General features: G+C 51.6%; 4 protein-coding genes and 1 long non-coding RNA gene across 9 annotated transcripts; 4 read left to right on the plus strand and 1 right to left on the minus strand.

Moving 5' to 3' along the window:
- Positions 1 to 8: 8 nt before the first annotated feature.
- POLR1B (polymerase (RNA) I polypeptide B, 128kDa) lies at positions 9 to 16,490 on the plus strand. 3 transcript variants are annotated; one of them, XM_046939534.1, is made up of 15 exons: positions 9 to 152; positions 584 to 751; positions 2,195 to 2,341; positions 3,111 to 3,243; positions 4,266 to 4,402; positions 5,913 to 6,136; positions 7,531 to 7,702; positions 8,669 to 8,840; positions 9,195 to 9,476; positions 10,051 to 10,184; positions 10,631 to 10,801; positions 11,381 to 11,537; positions 12,725 to 12,921; positions 13,328 to 13,581; positions 15,361 to 16,490. In XM_046939534.1, exons 1-15 carry the CDS (start codon positions 30 to 32, stop codon positions 16,241 to 16,243), a joined length of 3,354 nt encoding a protein of 1,117 aa, XP_046795490.1. In that variant the 5' UTR covers positions 9 to 29; the 3' UTR covers positions 16,244 to 16,490. The 3 variants fall into 3 exon arrangements, with proteins under 3 accessions (XP_046795490.1, XP_015139030.3, XP_046795491.1); XM_015283544.4 differs by lacking the exon at positions 9 to 152 and adding an exon at positions 331 to 501; XM_046939535.1 differs by lacking the exons at positions 9 to 152; positions 584 to 751 and adding an exon at positions 987 to 1,642.
- On the minus strand, positions 14,732 to 17,211 carry LOC107052872. Of its 2 annotated transcripts, none has more exons than XR_003074386.3 (2): positions 16,672 to 17,211; positions 14,732 to 16,245 (listed from the first exon to the last, which is right to left on the minus strand). It is a non-coding gene; the product is annotated as an uncharacterized LOC107052872 (long non-coding RNA). The 2 variants fall into 2 exon arrangements; XR_005858797.2 differs by having other exon boundaries at positions 14,732 to 16,528.
- PTCRA (pre T-cell antigen receptor alpha) lies at positions 15,914 to 18,422 on the plus strand. Of its 2 annotated transcripts, XM_003640926.6 has the most exons (4): positions 15,914 to 17,530; positions 17,642 to 17,953; positions 18,080 to 18,121; positions 18,282 to 18,422. In XM_003640926.6, the coding sequence occupies exons 1-4, from the start codon at positions 17,485 to 17,487 to the stop codon at positions 18,389 to 18,391; spliced, it is 510 nt and encodes a 169-aa protein (XP_003640974.4). In that variant the 5' UTR covers positions 15,914 to 17,484; the 3' UTR covers positions 18,392 to 18,422. The 2 variants fall into 2 exon arrangements, with proteins under 2 accessions (XP_003640974.4, XP_015139034.2); XM_015283548.4 differs by having other exon boundaries at positions 17,642 to 18,121.
- CNPY3 (canopy FGF signaling regulator 3) lies at positions 18,304 to 21,297 on the plus strand. The gene is made up of 6 exons (XM_015283549.4): positions 18,304 to 18,879; positions 19,800 to 19,923; positions 20,052 to 20,148; positions 20,429 to 20,551; positions 20,674 to 20,791; positions 20,908 to 21,297. The coding sequence occupies exons 1-6, from the start codon at positions 18,540 to 18,542 to the stop codon at positions 21,102 to 21,104; spliced, it is 999 nt and encodes a 332-aa protein (XP_015139035.2). The 5' UTR covers positions 18,304 to 18,539; the 3' UTR covers positions 21,105 to 21,297.
- Positions 21,298 to 21,469: 172 nt separating this feature from the next.
- On the plus strand, positions 21,470 to 23,312 carry GNMT (glycine N-methyltransferase). Its single transcript, XM_015283546.4, has 6 exons — positions 21,470 to 21,711; positions 21,787 to 21,914; positions 22,035 to 22,148; positions 22,554 to 22,696; positions 22,803 to 22,924; positions 23,005 to 23,312. The coding sequence occupies exons 1-6, from the start codon at positions 21,506 to 21,508 to the stop codon at positions 23,174 to 23,176; spliced, it is 885 nt and encodes a 294-aa protein (XP_015139032.1). The 5' UTR covers positions 21,470 to 21,505; the 3' UTR covers positions 23,177 to 23,312.
- Positions 23,313 to 23,753: the final 441 nt, after the last annotated feature.

The raw sequence follows: 23,753 nt of genomic DNA on the forward strand, positions 1-23,753 counted from the left end.
TGGGCACTGAGGGATGCAGGCAGTGAAGGATGTGGCCCAAGGGGACACAGGCACCGAGGGGCACGGGTGCTGAGGGACGTGGTGCAGGGGAATGTTCTGCTGTGAGACGCGGGCACCGAGGGGCACGGTTACGGGGAGACACGAGCACTGAGGTAAATGGCACAGGGGGATGTTACACTGGTGGACGCGAGCGCTGAAGGCGGACACGGAAGCTGAGGGAAGCGACGGCCGAGGCGGCCGTGGGCGGGAAACACGCAGCCCCAGCACGCGCTCCGCCTCGCGGCCGTCCCGGCAGGCGGCGCGGCACGGCGGGGCGGAGCAGAGCAGAGCAGGCGCACGGAGGGCAGCATGGCGGCGGCCACGGAGGAGGGCATGTCTCGCGAGCCGCACCGCTTGCGACGGCGGCAGCGGCCCCGCAGCGGGGCACGGCGCGACCTGCCCGCCGCCCACATCGAGTCCTTCAACTACGCCATCAGCGAGGGGGTGTACCGCGCCCTGCAGGTGCCCGGGGGCGGGCGGGGAGCGGCCTCCGGAGCTCGCGCTCTGGAGCTCGCCCTCACGCGTGGACGCCCGTCTCTTGCAGGACATTCCCCCGGTGGAGTTGGCGCTGAAGGACAGCCGCGTGGCGCTCACCGTGGTGGGGGTCGCCATCTCGCCGCCCGTGGTGCCCAAGGGGACGCTGTGCCAGGAGGTGAAGGTGTTCCCGGCCGAGTGCCGGGGGCTGCGCAGCACCTACCGCGGGCGGCTGACGGTGAGCCCCTTCGCTCGCGGGTGTGTTGTCTCACCTCAGCCACGGCTTCCGAGCTTCGCCTGCTTGGGAAGCGTTTCTGAGAGCTGCGTCCTGCCGTGGGTGTTCTGCTGGACGAGCTGACAGCGAAAGCTTTTCGTTGCGTTGAGCTCTGTGTCCTCTGTTCTTATTTCCTTTTGCCCCCTTGCAGGACCTCAGTTGTGTTCCTTCTGCTCTCGGGTGGGTGTTGAACCCAGTCAGCCTCTGCAGGAGGTCCTGCAAGGAAGTCTCCTTCATCCCACAGACCATTAGGATTCAAGGCTCTTCTTTTTTCCTGCAGAAATCTAGGTCCAGAGGCAGCATGGCTCTGAAGCCAAAGTCATAAGTTCCTGCTTTTCATATTGTCTGCTCACTAGTTCTCTGCATTGCTCTGAAATTCCTCTAAAGAAGCATTCTGCTTTGCATGGCTGCTTCCCATGCAAAGTAGCCACATCCATGCTGCATGCATCCTGCACGAGGACTGCTTGCTTGCAGTTCCAGCTTTATACAACTTGCAGCATTGAATCTGACTGCAAGCAAAATGTCCGGACATGAAAGTTGGCCAGCTGCAGGTTGTACACCGTTTTCCCACTGGCTCTTGGATTTCCCTGAACCAGAGATGCATTCATTCTTTCATTTCTCCTACCTGTGTTGCTCCTTTCCTTCCCTCCCTCCCTAACTGTTTGTTTCTCAACCTACATAAGCATTTGACACTTGGAACAAAGCATTTTGTAGTGCCTGATGTGAGGAAGTCTTTCCTGTTCTTTCCCACTCCCTGCCCTTGCGCAGTGGGAAGCAGTGTGTCATCAGCCCGTTTTCACCATACTGCTTTTAACAGCACTGTCAAGTTAGCCTTGAGGTTCTCAGTGCTCCAAGGTGAGTGCTGTCATCTGGTGAGTAGCGTGTTGCACAGAAGCCATTTTATACCACTGGGCATCGTTCAAGCTGAAAACAGAATTATGCAGGGGTTTCAGTGTAAGGCTGTGTCATGGATTTAGAGGGGGACAGCAGATGTTTCTGTTCTATTTCCTAAACTTCCTTAATTCCTAAAATGTTGCCAAGTGTTGGACCAGCAATGATGCCGAGACTTCTTTCCTGACTGTGGCTCTTTTAAGGCTTACCCTTCTGCCTATGAAATTGGGACCGTTTGCTATGCATTTTATGCTCTGTCAACTTTGTACACCTTGCTGTCAGCTCCTTTACTTAGAAGAAAATCGTACAAGTCTAGAACTGTAGACATGTGCCAACTGCTTTCCAGAATATATTGCCCAGATACCTACTAGTTAAGCTTTTTATTGTGATTATTACCACTTTACAGTGATAGAAGTTGGTTGGACAGATTGGTGGTCGCGTTCAATGTGCAGTTATTATACCAGGAATGAAAAAGGTCAGCTCAGTTTTCTCACTGTTTGTGTTGTATCATTTCAGGTTGACATCAGCTGGTCAGTGAATGACATTCCACAAGGGACTATTAAGCATCCTGTGGGATTTGTTCCAATCATGGTGAAGTCTAAATTGTGCAACCTCTATAATCTTTCTCCCCAAGAGCTCATCCAGCACCATGAGGAGGAAGAGGTAATGAGGATTTTGTGAATCAGGAAAATGTGCAGTATATTAGGCTAGGACTTGAGCGTTTGCATTTTGAATTGTACTTAGGTTCTCTGAATGTACACTACTTCTGGTGATTCTGTACAACATCTGGAAAAATGGCAAGTCCCACTAAATCTCAGCTGTCTTTGGATACGGGGGCTTGTTTTGTGCCAATCCCTGTGCTTCCCACAGGTGACTTCACAGTTGCTAACCAGCAGTGGTGGCTCTATGGAGGCTGATTAGGAGAAGAGGCATTGAAAGAGGTTCTTTTTATTATTGTTGATTGTCTTCCACAGCTGTTTTCATCTCCCCAGTAGCATGTCATCTCGGGGTAGTAAATACAGAATTACATGTTTTGTGCTCCCAAAAGAGTGAGCAAACTGAAAGAAGAATCTGCGGTGGCGTATTGCTGCTGGCACCCTAGTGCACCACTGGTACCCTTACAGTATTCCTTGCTACTGGAACACTTATTTTTCTAATGGCACACAACTTGGGGAGCTATACATTTATTGGTGTTATGCAGGTACATGACTCCCCTTCCTTGCACAGTGTGCTAGATTTAGACTTTTAAAGTGCACTGACGAAGAGTGCAGCCTTTCCAGATGCAGTGCTGAAATCCATCTCTTACTGTGTTTCACAGTTGAGATTTTAAATGTTTGTTTTTATAATATATTACAAGCATTTTCTTATTTTACTTAAGACGATACTTTATATATTTCTAAGCACATTAAAAGCATTCTTTTCTTTCTGGCAGGAAATGGGGGGCTACTTCATAATTAATGGCTTAGAGAAAGTTATTAGAATGCTGATTATGCCCAGGCGCAATTTCCCTCTTGCGATGACGAGACACAAGTGGAAAAACAGAGGTCCTGGTTTCACAGAGTACGGTAAGCTAAAGGGCTTCCTGCCACTTCCCTCCAGAAACTGCTTGTGGACAAAGAGGAATGACCAACTAGAGCTGATATTTTGTTGTTGTTGTTGCATGATGTTTATATTTTCAGGTAAATTTTACTACATAGGAAACCAAGGGGTTGTTAACACCATAGCGATGCAAGTATGAGGCAAGTGCTTGCCTTCCAGGTGGTTTCTGAGCTGCCTGTGCTGAGGGAGATGGCATTCTAGGCTGTGCAGTACATGGAGCTGTTGTTCTATGATAGGTGTAATTGGAACCCTGCATACTGCAGAAGTCGGTGTAAATTAGTGAGGTTGTGGCAGTGAATTTGGTTTTCCTTACCTCAAGATGATAAATGTAATTTACGTGAAACAAATTAACTGGATTCTTGGCTGTTCTGTAACTTTGCATATCTATGAAGCTAAAATTGAGTTTTAATTAAACCAGTTTGAATAAAACCTGAGTTTTGCACTCGGGTGTTAGCAGCTGCTGATTGGCCTGAACCATGCTGCTTTAGAACACACTGTAACTCCCCGTGAATCAATTTTGAGGCAGGGCTAGTTTAATCAGTTCCCATTGGTTTTATTTTGATTTGCCCTGCAGTGGACAGCATGGAACAAGAGCAGGAAACAGTGCTTCAGAGGTACTGCCCTACCACAGGGATGGGAAAACTTGTTCCACAATGCAACAGGGAAGAGTACTTGTTTGTTGCAGTACCTCAGGGCCTACGTTTAGAGACAGGACAGATGAAGTTTCCGTTTCTTGAAAGATATAGGCATCTCCTGAGCTTCTCTGTGAGTGTAATGGCTGTGCAAAGGTGTTTGTTCATTAAAACTGAACTTAGCTACATGTATTTATGGGAATCTGATCAGTCAGTGATCAGATCTACCTGCCTCACGTTCTCTTATGAAGTACAAAAGTTTATCTGCTGAATCATCTCACACCAGCTCGGACATCTCACAGAAGTGTACTTCTTGCATAGCTCATGTTGGCTTTTGCTTCTGTTACTTTCTATAGGAGTAGTAATGCACTGTGTTAAAGATGAGCACAGTGCAATAAACATGAACCTTCACTACCTGGAAAATGGCTGCGTAATGGTGAACTTCATCTTTCAGAAAGAACTGTTCTTCCTTCCCTTGGGATTTGCTCTAAAGGTAAACAAATAATGCACATTACATGCTTCCTGTGTTAAATAAATGATGCAGAAGTTTCACTAAGCATTTCTGTTTCCTTGAGTAATGAGAGGCAGCTAATTCCATATGAAGTATTTTCAGTCATACTTCTGACATTGGTTGAAGAACTGTAGAGCAAACTGAGCCTGCACATGTGATGCAGTGTGCAGTTGGAGCAGAGGATGTGCATGCAGGCTTATGCCAAGGTGTTATGGCTTCCTGCTAATGAATGTTGTGGATTAATAGCTCGTGGAGGATGTAAGGGCTTGTAACCTAACAGGAAAGATCCTAGGAGTGTTTTTAAAACTGACTGTTTAGGAAACAGTTGGATCAGCCTCAGCTATAACAGTGTTAATCATTAAAGTCAAGTTCTCATATAAAAGGAAACCAATAAACTGGCTCTCCTCTTTTTTTAAAGGAGAAAAATAAAATGCTGCTTTTCATTGGAACTGGAAGCATTTAAGAATTGGAAGACAAAACCAGTAGTGTCAGTTTGAGCACATGGGGTGCAGTTAAACTGCTCTTTTAGTAGCATACAAGAGTTTGATGTTAGTCAAGCCGTTCCAAATTTCGCCTTTAAAAATAGCAAAGCCTGGGTGCTTCAGCTGTGTGTTATACAGCAGCAAATTGTTAGAGCAAATTGTGGCCTGTGGCTCCACAGCTTGTCTTCAGTCTTGGGGACTTTGCGTGTCTTTTCAACCTGCTGTGTTTGTGTTGCTGTTGTTTGACTCATTTCTCTTTTTCTTCACTCTGCTAGTTCAATAAAATTAGTTACCAGAAATAGGTAATTACCCTGTGTTTTCATAAGCAAGGGCATTATGCTGAGTATGTTAGCTTATGAGATGTCATAAGCTAAGCAGTCTGTGTTGTCTGCAGTTTGAGTTCTTCCATGAGTATCACTCCATGGGTTTGCATGCCCCCTGCATCAGCCATTTAATAAAGAAATCTGTCTACGTTTCTTTTTCATGCAACTCCCATTTTTTCATGGGCTTCTTGGAAGCTTTTTAAATGTGGTGGAGAGACAGTTTGCTTAAAGACAGGGGAGGTTTGTCAGCCACAGTTACTTGTGAGCGATATGGTTGCTTACACCCTGACTTAAACAACTGGGAAACATTATAACGCCAAGAGCCAAGAACATAGGATTTAAGTATGAGCTCTAGAAAATGAATTGCTAAGCTGAAGTGGATTGTAATAGGCTAAGCTGTCTTTAGATTTCTGTGGAGATAACAGGCTTCTTTTGTCTCAAGTTACTCCTTAAGTTAGAGGATGCAAGTTTGTTTTTTTTTTGCAAGGGTTTAATTAGGCTGGAACTACTTGTGATCATCACCTTATTCCTATCCCCTGTGCTACTCTTGAAGTACTTTAATCCCACAGTATTTTTTCACTTCCAGAGGACTGAAAACGTAAATCATTGGGGTACCCAACTTCTGCTGTCTTATGGCCAGACATTGCCATGACTGTCCTTCTGATCTGATGCACATCTGTCTTTCAGGCATTAGTCAATTTCACAGACTACCAGATTTTTGAAGAGCTGGTGAAAGACAAGAAAAACGACACCTTTTATGTGAACTGTGTTACTGAGATGCTACGAGCAGTAGCTGAAGCAGGTTGTTACACACAGCAAAACGTCCTCGAATACCTTGGAAAGAGCTTCAGAGTAAAACTCAACCTTCCTGAGTGGTACAGCAATGAACAGGCTGCTGATTTTATTTTCAAGTATGTATGTTTGTATTTAGGAGTACGTGCTTGTGTCATTATATTGAAATTAAAAGCAACTTTAAGAATACTCTGCCATATTATTTCACGTTGTTGTTATGGTTTTTGTACACACTCATAAAATGATAGCCAGTGGGCAATTCTTGGTGGAACTTCAGGATATTGTGATAATCTGTTCTATTCAAGTTTAAATAAGGGAAGTTTGCAACTATGTGTGTGGACTGCTTTAGGTTCAACTTGTTGAACAGCATTAGGGTAATTTGTAGCATTTTCTCTGCTGTTTCATATAGTCATTAGCAACTATTATGAGAATTACACTTATCATTTAAATGATAGGAATTGGATGTTTTAAAGTCTCACTTCTTCAGTGGAATAAATTAGGAAGTAATGGAAGAGAGGGGTTTGAGGTTGCCAATGTGACAAGCATTCAACTAACTTTCTTTTTCGGGTAATACAGATTTTAGTTCTTTGACCAAGTTTTTTAGCACTTGAAAAGTATCATTTGGAATGCCCAAGTCCTTTATTACCTGTAAAATAAGGAGTAATCATCAGGTGTCTAGAAACATCAAGGCAGTCTTTTGGTGCCTCAGGGGGGCACTTAGAATTGTTGGAAGAACAGCTCTTGGTACTGAGAAACGTGAGCGGATAATTTCAACAAAGTTATACTGTCATTTTCTTCATTCTAAATACTCTGGTGCCTTTTGGTTGTGTTTTATCATTCCATGGTATGTTCGGTGCACTTTGTCAAAGCTGTCTGAGCTGTGGAGATAAGAGCAATTGTGGAAAGCATTAATTGGGGTGTACTTTGTATTGTAACTTCTACCTGGCCAGAACTTTCTTTGAATGTGTTTTTATGGTGAAGTTGTAGAAGCTTCAGAAGAGGGCAGTATGGAGCAGAGGTACAGAGTGGCCAGATCCTGTGTGCTCACATGCTGGAGGTTGTTGTGCTTATGTCTTGGAAAGCAAGTTATCTCTGCTGTCTTGGAAGGCAGTTTAGCAGCTTTATTGCTCGCATTAAAATGTCATTCAGGACACGTTTCCACACAAGGATTTGATTGCAGTGTTCTGTGATCTATTACTAGTCTCCAGCTTGGATTTTGGGGTGGAGTTGGGCACATGTATGACTCCAAACACCTCTGCATAACCATATACCTGCTGCAAAATAATGTACAAATCTCATCTCTTAAGTGGGCTTGTGTTTATGAACTGTGTACTTGTAAGGATGTATAGTAATATGTAAATTCTTCACGAGGCTCACATTCATCTGATCAACTGGCTGTATCTTTCTAGCAACCCCCCCAGAAAAGAAAAGATTTTGGGATTATTTGGCAATAACGTGAAGAACAGCTGGCATGATGGGGTGGTGTTAATTGTCCTTCTTTCTTTCCCTCCAGCAAGTGTATCTGCATCCACTTGACAGACAGAACTGAAAAATTCTACCTGCTCTGTATGATGACCAGGAAGCTGTGTGCTTTTGCCAAAGGGGAGTGCATGGAGGATAATCCAGACAGTCTGATGAATCAAGAAGTGCTTACTGCAGGACAGCTTTTCCTTATGTTCTTAAAGGTAAGGTCATAATGCCTGTGTATGGAGTGGACATCCAGACCAGGACGGAGATAGGAGAAATGCAGAGCCAAACTGAAGAGCAGGGAGCCTAGGTATACTACAGAGACTTGAGAGCATGCTGAATCTAGTGCAGCACGGCACTAACTACACTAAAGAGCGGCCTATGTAAAACCTGGAGTGAAAAGCTTCAGGGCCTTCAAGAGCAAATGAAAGTTCAGGGTTGGAGACTGGGGAAGGAGGGTTTTGAAACAGCGTATTGCTGTTGTGTCAGTTGATACAGTAGTAGTAAAGATCAGCCTCTTTATGGCGCTCCTGCTGTGGCACACAGCAAATGTACAAGTAAATAACTGTCCCATCCTCTTTCTTTGAAAATCAGTGATTTATATTGTCATTTCTACCCCGTCTTTGTATTCTTTTACAGATCAGGAAGTCAGTAATGTACTTCCAATTTACGCAGTTAATTTATTACTGGTGATGTAAAAGTGCAGCTTCCTAAACTATTCCGGTTCATTGTGGATTCAGGTTATTTCTGGCAGTTCCTCATTATAGAATGCCAGAGGGAAAATATTGCTCAGAAGTGAGATTTGTCAGTCCCAAGTGATAACGCTTTCAAGTTACTGGTTAACTCTTAATCTTTCTTCAGCATTTTAGCCAAAATCTTCTTTAGAATTGTTTCAACAAAACAATGCTAAAAGTTCTCTACTACTTGAGTGGTTTCAATGGCTGTAGAAAGAGAACAAAAAGTGAATTATGTGAAACGTTGCAGTGCTTTCTGGAACTGGCACAGGAACCAGAAAAGATTGCTGTCCTGCCTGGCCCTGTCAGATAAGCAGAGGAGTGAGCAACCTCTTCTGTAAACGCAAAGATTCTAAATAGACCAGGTTTCTGTTCTCTAGATGACTGATGAGACACTCTAATGAGTGTCTGTTCCTGTTTTAAATTGAAGTGTCACATTTTAAACCGCAGGAGAGGCTTGAGAACTGGTTGCAATCTGTTAAATTCGTTTTGGAGAAGAGAACAGAAAAGGCCGACATCAACATCAATGCAGACAGCTTGATGAAAGCGTTCAACATGACCACAGATGTTACCAAATCATTTGAGTATCTTCTTGCAACTGGTAACCTGCGATCTAAGACTGGTAAGTCTTAAGGTTTAAAAAGCCCTTTTTTTCCCTGCTAAACAGCGTGGGAAACAATGTAAAACCAAACTTCTAACTAAAAGCAACTTGAATGCAGACATTGTACACTGTAACCGAATTAACAAAGATATGGGGAAAGGCTGATAGAGAGAAAGAGGAGATGTGTCCTCAAGCAGTGAATTTATAGTCTCAGTACCTTCAACAGTTCACTGAGTTGTTCAAATGGTTGTGTGCCATCTGTTGGGATCCTGTGTGAGCATCTTTAGTTCTTGCTAGTGAAAAATAGGAAGCAGCCATGTAAACTTTGTCAGAGCTGAGTGACATCCTGATGTAAGTCTCCATTTTGTCCCTCAGGCCTGGGCATGCTGCAGGACAGCGGTCTGTGTGTGGTGGGGGACAAGCTGAATTTTGTTCGCTACCTTTCGCACTTCCGCTGCATACACAGAGGGTCGGCGTTTGCCCAGATGAGAACTACCACAGTACGCAAACTGCTGCCGGAGTCCTGGGGGTTCCTGTGCCCGGTGGACACCCCCGATGGAGAGCCCTGCGGTCTGATGAACCACATGACAGCTGTGTGTGAAATAGTGACAGAGATGGTTCCCGTGACAGATCTTCCACCTCTGTTATGTGCTCTAGGTACAGTTTACTGGCTCAATTGTCTAATGAAGCAGTCATCCTTTTTACCTTTCTGCCCTACAAACCCGTATCTGGAAAATGTTCTCCAGATACCATTACTGTAAATTGAGGTAAACCTGTTCTTACTCTGCTTCTGCTTAATGGAGGATTGGCTTATCCAGCCGTGTCAACCTTCTGGAGAGTGTGAAGTTCAAAATGAATGTCTCTTAGCTGTGTACTGTAGAGTTGGAGATGTTCACCTGCACAGTACAGGCTCAGAGAAATTGGACAAACCACTGACTTTATCGTGTTGCTGACAACTTGAATTAAATTGCAGCTCCTCTAGTGATTAGCACAGTGGTGGGAATCTTGTTTCCTTCAGAAGAGTGCTGGGACTGGATGGGAAGTGTCATTCTCAGTTGTGCACGGTTTATGTTTTCCCTCAAGTCTCATCTACCGCTTTGCCCTGTCCAGATGTTCTGAATTGTTCTCATGGCTCATCAAGCTGTTTTATGTGGATTGAGGCTTCCTGCAGAAATAACGTGCGTTTGTATGCTTTCTTGGCTGTTCCCTCTCCTGCCCCAATTTCTCACAGGTGTTGTCCCCATTGATGCGACCCCGAGCAGGCCGTATGCTGAGTGCTACCGCGTGCTGCTGGACGGTGCAGTGGTGGGCTGGGTCGAGTGGGACCTGGCTCCTCAGGTTGCAGAAGCCCTCCGGCGATTCAAGGTTGTCTTCTTTAAAGTGTGACTTACCTAAACATGCTCCATATGCAGTGGCCAGAAATAAACCAAAAGACTCCATAGTTCTAAAGAAGCCTAACTTCTATTTGTCTTTTAAGTCTGACCTAGTAATTTATCTTTGTTTGCATGTTAGTATTAGGCTTTTCAGTTCTTCTTGTATTTAGTCTAAGTTTGGTCACTTGGTTTAAGATGTTACCATTGTTATGAGAATTTTTTGTTTGTTTGTTTTTTAGCATGATAGAAGTATCCTTGGTGGAGATATTGCTAGAAATACCTTCTAAATTTGCTCATCACCATTTTATATTAATAGCTACATCTGTGGATCTGTGGTTGGTATTTCCATTGTGGGTATTAAGCCTAGCCTGTAGGATGCAGCTTAACTAAAACAATATTGTTTTGTATTCCTAAATTAGTATTCCTTTACACAAACAGATAACACAAGAGAAGAGATTTCCTTCACGGGCAGAAGTGGTCCTTATCCCAATGACAGGAAAACCCAGTCTGTATCCTGGGTTGTTCATCTTCACTACCCCTTGCCGAATGGTGCGGCCTGTCAAAAACCTGCTGTATGGAAGGAAGGAATGGATTGGTACTCTGGAACAGGCAGGTTTTGCATATTTCAGTTATAAAGTGCTGACTGTTAGAGCAGTGTCCTGCATCAGAAGCAGTATTTTGTGAAGTGTTTGTCAAAGGAGCTGAGAATGGGACATGGGCAACTTGTGCTGAAGAGCTGGAATAGGTGGCAGAATTTTCTCACTTCTAGCTAATGAGTTTTTGATTCCTTTCTTAGAGGTAGACGAGAGAAGTCTTTTTCAAGTACTAAAGTCTGCTTTCAGTATTAACATAGTGAAAGTTTCCCTAGGTGAATGATCGCTGTCTCATCATTTTTTTATGTCACGTTCTGCAAATTGCCGATGAGCAGCCAAGTAGTGGCTTGCCTGGGAACTTGATAACTTGGAACAATTAAAATGAGAGAGAGGAAGTATGATGCGTATCGCAGTTTCATACTTTCAGACTTGCTTTCCTTGCAGTTGTCTGTGATTGTGGCAAAGTAGTTCAGTAATTGTCTGGTGTTTTCCTTGCCTGGTACAGTCAGCAATCACAGCTAAAACTGAAATGAGGAGTCAACTGGGGCAGCTTTGTCCTGCTTTCTGTCCAACCTGTCCAATGTGATTCTTGCAGGTCTTCATGAACGTGGCCACAATGGAGTCAGACGTTATGCCTGGAGTCACCACTCACCAGGAGCTCTTCCCTCACAGCATTCTGAGTGTGGTGGCCAACCTCATCCCCTTCTCTGACCACAACCAAAGTCCACGAAACATGTACCAGTGCCAGATGGGTAAGTACTGTAGTACCTACAGCTGCAAGTCTTCAGGCAAGGAAGACGGGGGAAAGATCTCTGGTGTGTGTATCCCAACACTGCCACATTGCAACTCTTCCCAGCAGTTCTTACAGCTCTAAAGTTGGTTGCCGTGAAATAAGTGACTGTTAAAGAAGACGACAAGTTTATCATCCAGGCAGCCTTCCAGTGGGCAGTTCTAAATTGTAGTGCTCACATTGTCTGCCTTAAGTCTTTGTCAAGTTGTTTGTGGGTTTTTTTTTTTTTTTCTGTAGGCTTTTTAAGTTTGAGGTTGTTGATCATACAGATGAGTGTGGGGCACTGCACCAGCTGCTTGGGGGTGTCAGTATTAACAACTGTGCTGGCAGGAGTTCTCTCATCCCCCAGCTGGCAGAGGTTGTCCTTCTCACAAGCAGTAGGGGTAAATGCTCTGAAGTGGTGGGGGTTTCTTTGCACCTGTTTTCAGTGGCTGCACTGTCACTGTGACTGCAGCTTTTGAGAGAGCAGTTACTGGGCATTTGTTGCAGGATATTAAAATGACATCGTGGCAGCAGTTCTTGGTTTTTTTGTGATTTGATGTGATTAGTGATTAACTTAGTGATTGATTAACTTAGTTGTCTGCAGGCAATTGGGATGTGGTATGTAGATGCAGTTTCAGTTAGTTGACAAGCAAGTGATTTGCAAGAAACTTTTTTAAAACAAATAAAGTCAGGCTAAGAGGTGGGAACTATGAGAGTGCTGCTCTCATCAGCTCCACAGCATATTGCATTTCTAACAAGGTTACCAGAAAGATGTCCTTAATGGTGTTCTTAATATGCTACTACTTTTTCATGCTTATCTGAAAGTACCGATGTGACTGTGATCAAAAACTTCTTTTTTTTTACTGCCAATGTGTTTGTACTGCCAGTAGGAAAAAAACAAATCACTTTACTGGAGGCTTGAAATGTCAGAAAATACACATTAGAAATATCCTTTACATAATGATGTGAAGGGAATGTAATTACTGTGTATGGTTCACAGAAACTTATTTTAGCTGGACTTAGGGCAGTAATTAAATTCCAAGTTTTTTTAGGATTGATAACTCCTTTTAAGTATTTCCAGCCTTGTTCTCAGTAAGATACCTGGAGGACAGAACACTATTTAACTTTGAATTGACCCTGCGTAAATACAACTTTCTTTATTTATAGGAAAGCAAACCATGGGGTTTCCAGTGTATAACTACAAGGACCGCTCAGATAACAAGTTGTACCTCCTTCATACCCCTCAGAGCCCTCTGGTGAGGCCCAGAATGTATGACTATTATGGAATGGACAGCTACCCAGTCGGTACCAATTCAGTTGTAGCTGTCATCTCCTACAGTGGCTATGACATGGAAGATGCAATGGTAAGCCACCAAAAGAAAGAATTATACTGTCCTGCAAAGGAATGTGGCATGGGCAATTGTGAAGAAGGGTGGTATACAGTTGAGAAGAGCCCTTTTTCTGCTTTTGCTAGTCAGTTCCATTAGGGCTGATACAGGAGCTCAGCTGTTAAGCACCTGCATTAATTCTCAAGGTAGTGAGAGTAGAGCAGAGCTCCCTTGTGCAGGGCTGTGGGCTTCCAGTGCTGATTAAAAAAAACGGGATTGGAGGAGACCTGAGCGTATTGGAGTGATGATTGGCTGGGAGGTTTTTGGGGTTTTTTTTTAATATGTAGGAAGATGTTGTTAAAAGGTATGCATCAAATCAGAATGGAAATGCTTTCTTTGAAGTTACTAACAAGTTTTTAACGGCCTTTTTTCTTTCTCTTAGATTGTGAACAAATCTTCCTGGGAGAGAGGGTTTGCTTACGGAAGCGTTATCAAGATGGAGAGCATTGACCTTTCCCTTAAAGCCAACAGGGGAGGTGATAATTTAGTATTTGGTATCAGGCCTGGGGACCCAAATGTGAAGGAGAAGTTGGATGCTGATGGACTACCTTTTGTTGGCTCCATCCTGCAGCCCGGGGACCCGTTCTACAGCTATATGAACCTCAACACAGGGGAGACGTTCACTGTGTACTACCAGTAAGTTCAGCTTGTTCCTTCTGTCTCCAAACATATGGAGTAGTCAGTAGCAGTGGAACCTAATGAGCTGCCCTTTTAGGTGTTCCCTTTTCTCCTCACATAGCAGTTAAGGTGTCCATGTGTTTATGGAGCATGAAATTGATGCATGTTTTGTGGCTTGGAGTCAGTGTGTGCTGAAGAGCTGCAGCATCTGACTTATCCTAGGAGATAAGTCTGGGAATGGTAAAAAGAGAGAACTTGCAGAAATGTTTTGCTGTCTCCCCAGCACTGTTCCTCTGTCCATCTCTGTCATTTTCTGCAGTATTGTGTTAACTGAATTGAGTGCTTGGTCCCCGGTCTCTTGCCAGAAACTGTTGTCAATACAACATCATGCCCTGTCTGCAGCATTTATAGAGTGAGGATAATACTGTTTAGTTATTCGTGTTTAGAAAGCAAATTAGCTTATGAAGCACTTGGATAACAGAATAACCAGTCTTATTGGGAAAGCTATCTATTAATACTATACAATGAGTGCATTGAAACTGCATTGAAGAGATTGCTGGTTGTAGAGCAGAGCAGAGGGATTCAGTACGTGGCAGTGAGGATTGCCAGAACTTGCTGTCAGCTCAGCCTTATACTCCTTCCACTTGTGGATCCTGTTTTGGCTCCCCACTCCATATTCCTGTTTGCCAGCTCTTTTGTGCCAGCCTCACCTTAGTTCAGGTTCCTTACCCAGACAGCCATTTTACCTCTGTAGTCTACAGCATTTGTTCATTGCAGTTCTATATGAGGTAATTATTAGGTTCCTCTGGAGAGGTTCCCTGCTTTCAGTGTTGACTCCTGCGCCCGGCTTCCCCAGAGATCCTGAAACCTGAAGGGGCAATTCTCCCTGCTGCCTTAACTGTGCTGCACACACTGCTTGGATCTCAAACTTGGCTTAGAAGGGGTGGAGAGCAGAGGCTTTGACTCAGAACTCTCATGAAGCTGGGAAGAAGCTTATGAAGCAATTTTTGAGTGGTTTTGTTGTTGTTGTTGTTTGGGGATGGCCTATACTGTGTCTGCATTTTGGCACAGTAAAAGAATAGCTGTAAAACAGCAGCTAATCATGAATGCAGGCCTTCTGCAAGTCATAAAGGGATTTCAGAGGACAAGGAAAACACTAACTCTGTTGTAATGTAGTTGAAATTTATTCATTCCTTGAGAGTTGGGGCTGCAAGCTCTGTGACAGGAGTTAAGCCTGCAGCAGACAGCCAGCATGTGAAACATCTGCTGAGGGTTTGCTTGAAACAGCAGCATAGCCCTGAACACCTGTTGGCAGAGGGCCCACTCAGCTCCCCCTGTGCCTTTGCTCTCTGCTCCTGAGATTTCCTCTCAGCTTTGCCCTGATCCTGTTCATTTATGCTAGCATCCCACCGGGACAGTGTTAATTTATTGCTTAGGAAAATGCTGCCTTGAAGCAAAACAACTGGCATGTCCAATTGGATGTGGTACTGATGAACCAGGTTTAAATAGTTTTTACTTTATTATCATGGGTGATGCGTTACCTCATCGCATGGAATTTGCAGCTGTGCTGCTAGCATTAGAAACAGCAAACAAATGGCACTTGGGTGATACCTTTGTTTGGCTGCTGTGCTCTAATTCTTATGCAGTCTGATTTCCCTGAACGATATTCTTCAAAAAATGTGGTGATCCCCAGCTCTTCATTAGACTTAAAAGTGGTTTGGTTTCTTTGCTTCATTTCCTACCTGAGTCATGAGCGCATCTGATACCTTTGCTGTGAATGTTTTTCCACCTACGCAGGAATAAAGAAGTGGGCATTGTAGACAACATCAAGCTGTGCAGTAATGACCGTGGCACTGGGAAATTCAAGAAGGCTTGCATCACCGTGAGAGTTCCTCGAAACCCAACTGTTGGAGACAAATTTGCCAGCCGCCATGGGCAGAAGGGCATCCTGAGCCAGCTCTGGCCTGTTGAAGACATGCCATTCACAGAGAATGGGATGGTTCCAGACATCCTCTTCAACCCCCATGGGTTCCCCTCCCGTATGACCATCGGGATGTTAATTGAGAGCATGGCGGGGAAGTCAGCAGCACTGCACGGCGCCTACTACGATGCCACTCCCTTCACCTTCACGGAGAAGAACTCCGCCTTGAAGTACTTTGGTGAGACTTTGGTGAGCGCGGGCTATAACTTCTTTGGGACAGAGAAGATGTACAGTGGAATCAGCGGCGTGGAGCTGGAGGCAGACATCTTTGTGGGAGTCGTGTACTACCAGCGCCTGCGCCACATGGTCTCCGACAAGTTCCAGGTGAGGACAACGGGCCCCCGGGACTCTGTCACCAACCAGCCCATCAAGGGGAGGAACGTGGAAGGGGGGATTCGCTTTGGTGAGATGGAGCGTGATGCGTTGCTGGCTCATGGCACCTCCTTCCTGCTGCACGACCGTCTGTTCAGCTGCTCTGATGGCTGCGAAGCCTATGTCTGCACGAGCTGCGGCAGCATGTTGTCTCCTCTGCTCCAGCGCCCACCTCCTTCCTCCGTGGCAAGCAGCAGGAGGTACTCCTGCATGCTCTGTGGCAGGATGGACACCATCCAGATCATCCCAGTGCCCCACGTCTTCCGCTACTTCCTGGCAGAGCTGGCAGCCATGAACATCAAGCTGAGGCTCACGCTGGAGCAGTAATCCTGCAGTGAGAGGGAGGAAGCACGCCTTAGTCCTGCCTTTGCCCCCTATGGGTTTCAAGGGTTAAGTTCTCAGGTTTGTCAAACAGTTACAAGGTTAATTTCATGTTTGTGTTGTGATGGGGTGAAGCCGCATGGCACAGAAATGCGGTCCCATTGGTGTTTGTTTGCACGTTGTAAAAGATTGCTCTTGCAACGTGTGTGGAAATCAAGCAGGATCACTGTTCCTATGGGCCACCGGCTTGAAAGCGGTGAGAGTTTTTTGTTCGGTGAGAGCTGGCAGCAGCTGCAAAGATGAATAGGTCACAAACAGCATGAAGTGAATGCTGGGAGTGATGGTGCATTGCACTTTTTTGTCATTATTTTATTTTTTATTTCAATATCTTGATCCAAAGAAGAAAGCAGATGGCTTTCCAGCCTGGCTCTTACCTTGGCTCCAGCGCTCCTCAGGTCGCAGGGGTGCACGGCCACAGGCAGGTTCTCAGCCCTGGGGCAGACTATGTCCCCAAGTCCCAGTGGTGGCTGTGGCCTCTCCTTAAGTATGAGCCTCGTCTGGATGGCAGCAAGGAGATTTTTATACTTCTTGTTAAGAGTTCTTTATATGTTTCTTAAAAAAAAAAAAAAAAAAAAAAAAAAAGCATTTAAAGCTATGGCTGCAGCCAGCCTTACTGCGTCCTCCTGGGGGATCCAAGGGCATCCAGGGGGGGCAGACTGGGCCTCCTGCCTGCCGGAGCGGCTCAGGGCTGGCCTGGGCGGCTCTCCCAGGGCTTGGGTGGCCGCGGGAGGCGGGAGGCTGTGGGGCTGTCGTTTGTGGGTGAGGCATTGGGGCACCGCACCCCGGCTGGGGCCTGGCCCCTCTGCACCAGCTGCAGCAGCTCAGCAAATGAAGAAGGGGTGGCTGGGGCTGGGGGGGCCGTGTCCCCCGTCTGCTCTGTCACAGCGCTGCCCTGCTCCATCATGGCGCTGCCCGCGGCTGTACCACTGCAGCGGGGGGAGGAGGGGAGGAAGGGCGCTACCATGTGTGTGGGAGGGGGAAGCCAGCAGCACTGGGACGGGAGAGTGTTGAGGTGATGGCACCCATGCTATGGGCTGTCTCTGCCCTGTGCCCGCCTCCCCCTTGCTGCTTTGCCCCAGGTGCAGCTAGGAGCAGGTGGCAGTAACGGTTGGGGGCTGAGCGACCACTGTGTTGCTGTTGCTGTTGCTGCTGCTGCTGCTGCTGCTGCTGCTGCTGCTGCTGCTACCATGGAGGTGCCCTGGTTGCTGCTGGCCTCTGCTCTGCTCCTGCCCCGTGAGTAGCCAGCGGAAGGGTTGAGGTGGTGGGTGCGGAGTGGGCTGGCAGCCACCGAGCCCAGGTGTGAAGGCCGGGCCCAGCGCAAAGCCTTAACCTGCATCCTTGCAGCCGGCGGGGCTGCCGACCCCCTGCCCACCCTGGCCCCGCCGCTGACCATGATGGTGTCGGGGCAGTGGCGGCGGCTGGTGGTGTGTGTGGTGAGCGAGCTGCCCGCCAGCTCCGGCCACGCCGTCTGGATCTCCAGTGGGAATGGCAGCGCTTTGCAGTCCTTTGCCTACGGGGCTTCGCAAGAGGAGGGTGGCACCGTCTGTGCCGTATCCATTCTCCCTGACAGTCCCATGGAGCAGGAGCTCCTGGCATGCCACGTGGGGCCCAACAGCAGCGCTCCGGCCCATAGCTCCAGCCCCATCGCAGTTGCAGGTACGGACACTGGCCCTGCCCGGGAGCAGGGCTGTAGCAGCAGGCGTGTGGCCCTGTGGGTGAATGTTACCCAGGGGCAGGAAGGGGGTTGTGGCAGCCCTTTCCCTGCTGTTCCCCATCCCGCAGGCAGCGATGAGGAGGCAGAGCTGTGTCCCAGCACCCCCGCGGGTGAGTGCTACAGCAGGAAACAGCACCGTGGGGTGGGAAAGGGTGCTTGGGATGGCGTATGGGGGAACGGGGGGCATTTAGCCCTCTAGGTGTGGGGACGGCATGCCCTTTCGGGAAGGCCATAGGGCCTGCAGCCACGCCGCTGTCCCCTCTGTTTCAGAGCCCCGTGCCTGTGCTGCCATAGCCCTGCTGGCGGCCGCGCGGGTGGTGCTGCTGAAGGCCGCGCTCCTCGACGCGCTGCTCACCGCCCTGCTCCTGGCCCGGCGCTGAGGGACCAGGCCGGCACCGCCGGGGAGGGCAGCGAGGAGTCCCCGGAACGAGGCTGGGAGACTCAGCCTGGGTGAGGGTGAGGGTGTGGGAGCGGAGAGGTGAGGCGCCCCTGGGATGGGGGCCCGGAATCACGGCGGGACACGGCGGGATGGGCCCAACCGTGCGCTGGGACGTAGAAGGACCCTCCGCCACGGGTCCGCGGCAGGCGAGCAGAGGGGGCGGGGTTTACTCGGCGGGCCGGGCGGTGATTGGTCGGGCAGGCAGAGCGGTGATTGGCCGGGCAGGCCGGGCGGTGATTGGCCGGGCGTGCCACGCGGGCCGCTGGGGTTGGTGGCGGCGGCGCGTTGCCGTGGCGACGGGGGCGGAGCGCAGGCCCGGAAGCGGAGCCATGGCGGCGGAGGGCCCCGCCGCGCTGCTGCTGCTGCTGCTGGTGGCGGTGGCGGGCGGCGACGACGCGGACTGGGTGCGGCTGCCCAGCAAGTGCGAGGGTGAGCGCGGCCGGGAGCGAGGGGAGCGGGGCCGGGACCGGGAGCGGGCCGGGGCGGAGGAGGCCCGGTCGCGGCAGCAGGGCCTTCCCGCGGCTCCCGGAAGCGAAGGAAAGCGAGGCTCCGCCGAGGCCGGGCCGCGCTTCGCTCTGTCCGTGCCGCGCCAGGCACAGAGGAGAGGAGGAGAAGCTGCGGTGGAGTAATTTGTGCAGCTCTCCCGCCCGGGAAGACGCTCCGGAGGTGCTGCGTGACCGTACGGCCGCTGCCCGCCCAGCACGGGACCGCTGTGAGCCGTGGCAGCGCGGGGCCGGGCCGGGCCCCGCTCCCAGCGGAGGGCACTGCGGCTCGAGCACGCGGCACGGGACGGAGCCCTGCGGAGCTGCGGGGCAGGAAGGGCTGAGCTGCGCCCGGCCTCCATCCCTCCACATCTGTAAACCCCGGAGATGTTTCCTCCCGCTCACTGTTCCCATCCCCATGTTGGACTGTCTGTTACAGCTGAAATAAAAGCTTGTTTTCCCCCTTCCTCCCCTCTTTTATTTCTCTGTTCTCAAAGTACCCGCGCAGTGCGTCACAGGACGCTGCACTGCCCTGCAGTAGTGATGCAGCCCCTGCAGTACCCACACGCCCGGCAGCCGTCCCCATCCCCCTGTGGGAGGCACAGGGAAGGGGTGACTCGCGGTGTCCTGTCCCCAGGGGAAGGGATGGGGCAGGTGGAGCGGATGCAGGGGTGGCTGCCCTCTGCCCCGCTGGCTGTACCCGTGTGGCTGCACTGAAGCACTATCCAGGTCCTCCTGCTCCAGGAGATCACCGTTTGGGACGCTGCTCTTTGTGAACAGCAATGGTGTCCGTGCCCTGTGAGCTCTTCTCCCAGCATCCAGTTCTTCCTCAGGACCCGCTCACCTGCTGTGCTTTCCCTCCCGCAGTGTGCAAATACGTGGCATTGGAGCTGAAATCCGCCTTTGAAGAGACCGGCAAGACCAAGGAGGTGATCGACACCAAGTATGGCTTCTTGGATGGGAAGGGGGCTGCCGTCAAGTACACACAGTCGTAAGTGAAAACAGAAGGGCTGAGTCCCTCCTCTGGAGCATGGAAACGTGCCAGGTTGCTTCCTCCTGATCCTGGAGGCTGTTCTGGGGTGCAGCACCGAGCCCTTCCCCTTTTTCCTCTCCATGCAGGGACATCCGGCTCATTGAGGTGACAGAGAACATTTGCAAGAGGCTGTTGGACTACAACCTGCACAAGGAAAGGAGCGGCAGCAACAGATTTGCAAAGGTGGGTTTTCCCTGCGGTCCCTCCGGGTGCTGAAATGTGGTCGGTTCTTCCCAGGCTCCAGCTGACAGCAGGCAAGGCCGTGCTGCTCTGGGGTGCTGTCCTCGGGGGGAGGTGGGCCAGGAGGGAGTCAGGTGCCGTCTCACGTGTGCCTTCCTGCTGTGTTTAGGATGGGGTGCTCAGTACAGAGAGTTTGGCGGGCACATAACGCCCCAATGCCGGCTGCCTCACGCCTGTCTGCGCCCCTGGGCACAGCCTCACTGGGTGGCTCTGTTCTCCCCAGGGTATGTCGGAGACGTTTGAGACCCTGCACAACCTGGTGCACAAAGGCGTCAAGGTGGTGATGGACATTCCCTACGAGCTGTGGAACGAGACCTCTGCCGAGGTGGCGGATCTCAAGAAGCAGGTATCCACTTGGTGGGGTCAGCGTGCTGCGGCCGCCTGGGCTGGGAAGGGCTCAGCAGGTGTGGGGATGGGCTCAGGGCTTGCTGCCACGTGCTGGGTGCCAGGCTGTCCTCTCCCTGCCAGTGCGACGTGCTGGTGGAGGAGTACGAAGACGTGATCGAGGACTGGTACCGGCACCACCAGACCGAAGATCTCTCCCAGTTCCTCTGTGCTGACCGTGTGCTGAAAGGGAAGGATGCCAGTAAGTCCTCTGAAGGGGCTGCCTGGGGCGGTGCATGCCTGTGGAGGCACAGGGAATCCAGCAAGGGCACAGGGGGCCCTGCGTGTCCCTCAGGGCCCTCTCTCCCCCCGGCCCAGGCTGCTTAGCAGAGAAGTGGACCGGCAAGAAGGGAGACTTGGCGAGCGCGGGGGAGAAGCCGAGCAAGAAGAAGAGCGGGAAGAAGAAGAAGAAAGAGGGGAAGGAGCAAAGCGAGGGCGCCAGGAGCCTCCCGGAGGAGGAGAGCGGGGTGCAGGAAGCCGCCCCGCTCCCCCACAGCCCCACCGACGAGCTATAGGCAGCGGCTCGCGAGGACTGAGCGGGGAGAAAGGCTCTCCCCCGTGCCACAGCCGCAGCTCCCGGCACACCACGGTACGGACTCGTTCCTCGCCACGGCGCGCCGGGCCGGGGCCGCGTCCTCCCAGCGCCCGCAGCGCGGCCGCCCGGGGCCCTCCGCCGCCGGGGCTGCGAATAAAGACCTTTGTCGCGGAGCGCCGCTGCGCTGCTTGCCCCGCGCCGCCGGGTCGGCTCCCGGAGGCTCCTCCCTGCGGGGGGCGGGGCGAAGGGGGTGTCGCGGCGGCGATTGGCGGGCCGAGGGGGCGGGGTGCGGACGTCGGGGGCGGGGCGGGGGAGCGGCGCGGCGCGGCGCGGCGGCGGAGGAGAGGCGGCGGGGCCGCGGCGGAGCGGGGCGGCGGCGGGATGGTGGACAGCGTGTACCGGACGCGCTCGCTGGGGGTGGCGGCGGAGGGGCTGCCGGATCAGTATGCGGACGGGCGGGCGGCGAAGGTCTGGCAGCTGTACATCGGGGACACGCGGAGCCGCACGGCCGAGTACCGCAGCTGGCTCCTAGCGCTCCTCCGCCAGCACCGCTGCCGCTCCGTCCTCGACGTGGCCTGCGGCACCGGGTGAGGCCCCGCGTCCCCGCGCCCCTCCCGACCTCTCCGTTCCCTCTCCCGTCCCGCTGACGGCGCTGTCCCCAGGGTGGACTCCATCATGCTGCTGGAGGAGGGCTTCCAAGTGACCAGCGTGGACGCCAGCGACAAGATGCTCAAGTACGCGCTGAAGGAGCGCTGGGAGCGGCGCAAGGAGGAGCCCTTCGACCGATGGGGTGCGGGCCCTGGGGGGGTGCGTGGGGCTCGGGGGGGCGGGCAGCAGGAGGGGAGGAGGGAGAGGGGAGCGGAGGGTCCTCGCGGAGGGTCCCCGTCCTCACCCTCCCCACGTGCCGCAGTCATCGAGGAGGCCAACTGGCTGACGCTGGAGCAGGACCTGGAGAAGCCCGGGGACGGCTTTGACGCCGTCATCTGCCTGGGGAACTCCTTCGCGCACCTGCCAGACTTCAAAGGTGAGGCTCGAAGGTGGGGCTGCGGCTGGAGGGCTCGGGGGGTGCCGTCCCGCTGTCTGAAGGGAGGCTGAGAACGTGCCCTCACTCGTGGCACAGGTAGATTGCGCTCGGTGGCAGCGTGTCTGAGAACGGGCGCTGCTTTGGGGCTCCGTGGGGCCACTGCGGCGGTGGTAGAGCTGTGCACGTCTGTGTCACCTCTGGCTGGGCCGAAGGCACCCCCGGACCTGTGCCGCGTGTGGGGCTGTGGGTTCCCCACACTTCCCCGGGGAGGCTGAGAGCGTGCCTGAGCTCATCACAGGGCTGCGGCCGCGGGTGCCCCGAGCCACAGGCTGGGGGGAACCGTGTGGGTTTGTGTGGATGCGGGGGCGCAGTCCGTGCCTGGGGACGCCGTGCTGTTCTCCCCAGGGGACCAGAGTGACCACAAGCTGGCCCTGAGGAACATCGCCAGCATGGTGCGGCCCGGCGGCGTCCTGGTCATCGACCACCGCAACTACGACCACATCCTGGCCACCGGCTGCGCGCCGCCCGGCAAGAACATCTACTACAAGGTGGGCGGCTGCTGTCCCCGCCCCATCCCGCTGCCCTCTGCCACAACCCCGTTCCCCGAGCTGGGGCCAGGGAGCGGCGGGACGCCGACGGTTCTGCTGTCCCCAGAGCGACCTGACCAAGGACATCACCACCTCAGTGCTGCTGGTGAACAACAAGGCCCACATGGTGACCCTGGACTACACGGTGCAGGTCCCCCCGACGGAGGCGGGGGCCTCCCCGGAGCTCAGGTGAGAGGGGCTGCAGGGGAGGCCGAGCCGAGGCCGGGCCTCGGTGCCTGCCCAGCCTCACGGCCGTTGCCTCCCTGCAGCAAGTTCCGCCTCTCGTACTACCCGCACCGGCTGGAGGCCTTCACGGCACTGCTGAAAGGCGCCTTCCAGGGGAAGTGCCAGCACAGCGTCCTGGGTGACTTCCAGCCCTACACGCCGGGTCAGGCCCACGTCCCCTGCTACTTCATCCACGTCGTCAAGAAGACTGCCTGAGGGGGCTGCGGTGACGGGACTGTGGCGGCAGAGCGCTCCGAGTGGCTCTGGGGACAAACAGGGGGCTGGGGACCTCGCGGAGACCCGCCCAGCAGCCAACTCCTGTTAATTAAGAGCGTCTGTGAGAGCAACCGGAGCCCATGGTCCATGTGTCCGTGTGTGGAGTGAGCCGCCTTCAGCCAGGGGGGGATTGGGGAGCGCAGGGCCCGGTGGGCACGGCCTCATCCCAGCCCTCTGCTCCCAGCCCGTGCCACAGTGCCAGTGGTGAAGCTGCCAGGGCTGACGCCTGGGTGGTGGCACAGCCCCGCCTCCTCCAAACGGGCACTGAGCCCCACGCAGCACCATTTGGAGGTCCACGTGGGTGGGGAGGTTAGAGACACCCAGCTGGAACGCGTGGTGCGGCTACAGCTCGCTCCTTGCCCACCCTGCAGAGAGCTGGGGATCAGATCCAGCCGAGTGTTGTGGCTGGGGCCTGCTCTGCCTGAACACGCTCCGTGCTGGAGGCACTCATTAGCCAGGCCCCCATGCATGAAGGGCCCGCAGCTGCTGGAGGAGCGGCCCTCTAAGGAAAAGCAGG

This window comes from Gallus gallus, chromosome 3, assembly GCF_016699485.2.
Source record: "Gallus gallus isolate bGalGal1 chromosome 3, bGalGal1.mat.broiler.GRCg7b, whole genome shotgun sequence".
Lineage (NCBI taxonomy): Eukaryota > Metazoa > Chordata > Aves > Galliformes > Phasianidae > Gallus > Gallus gallus.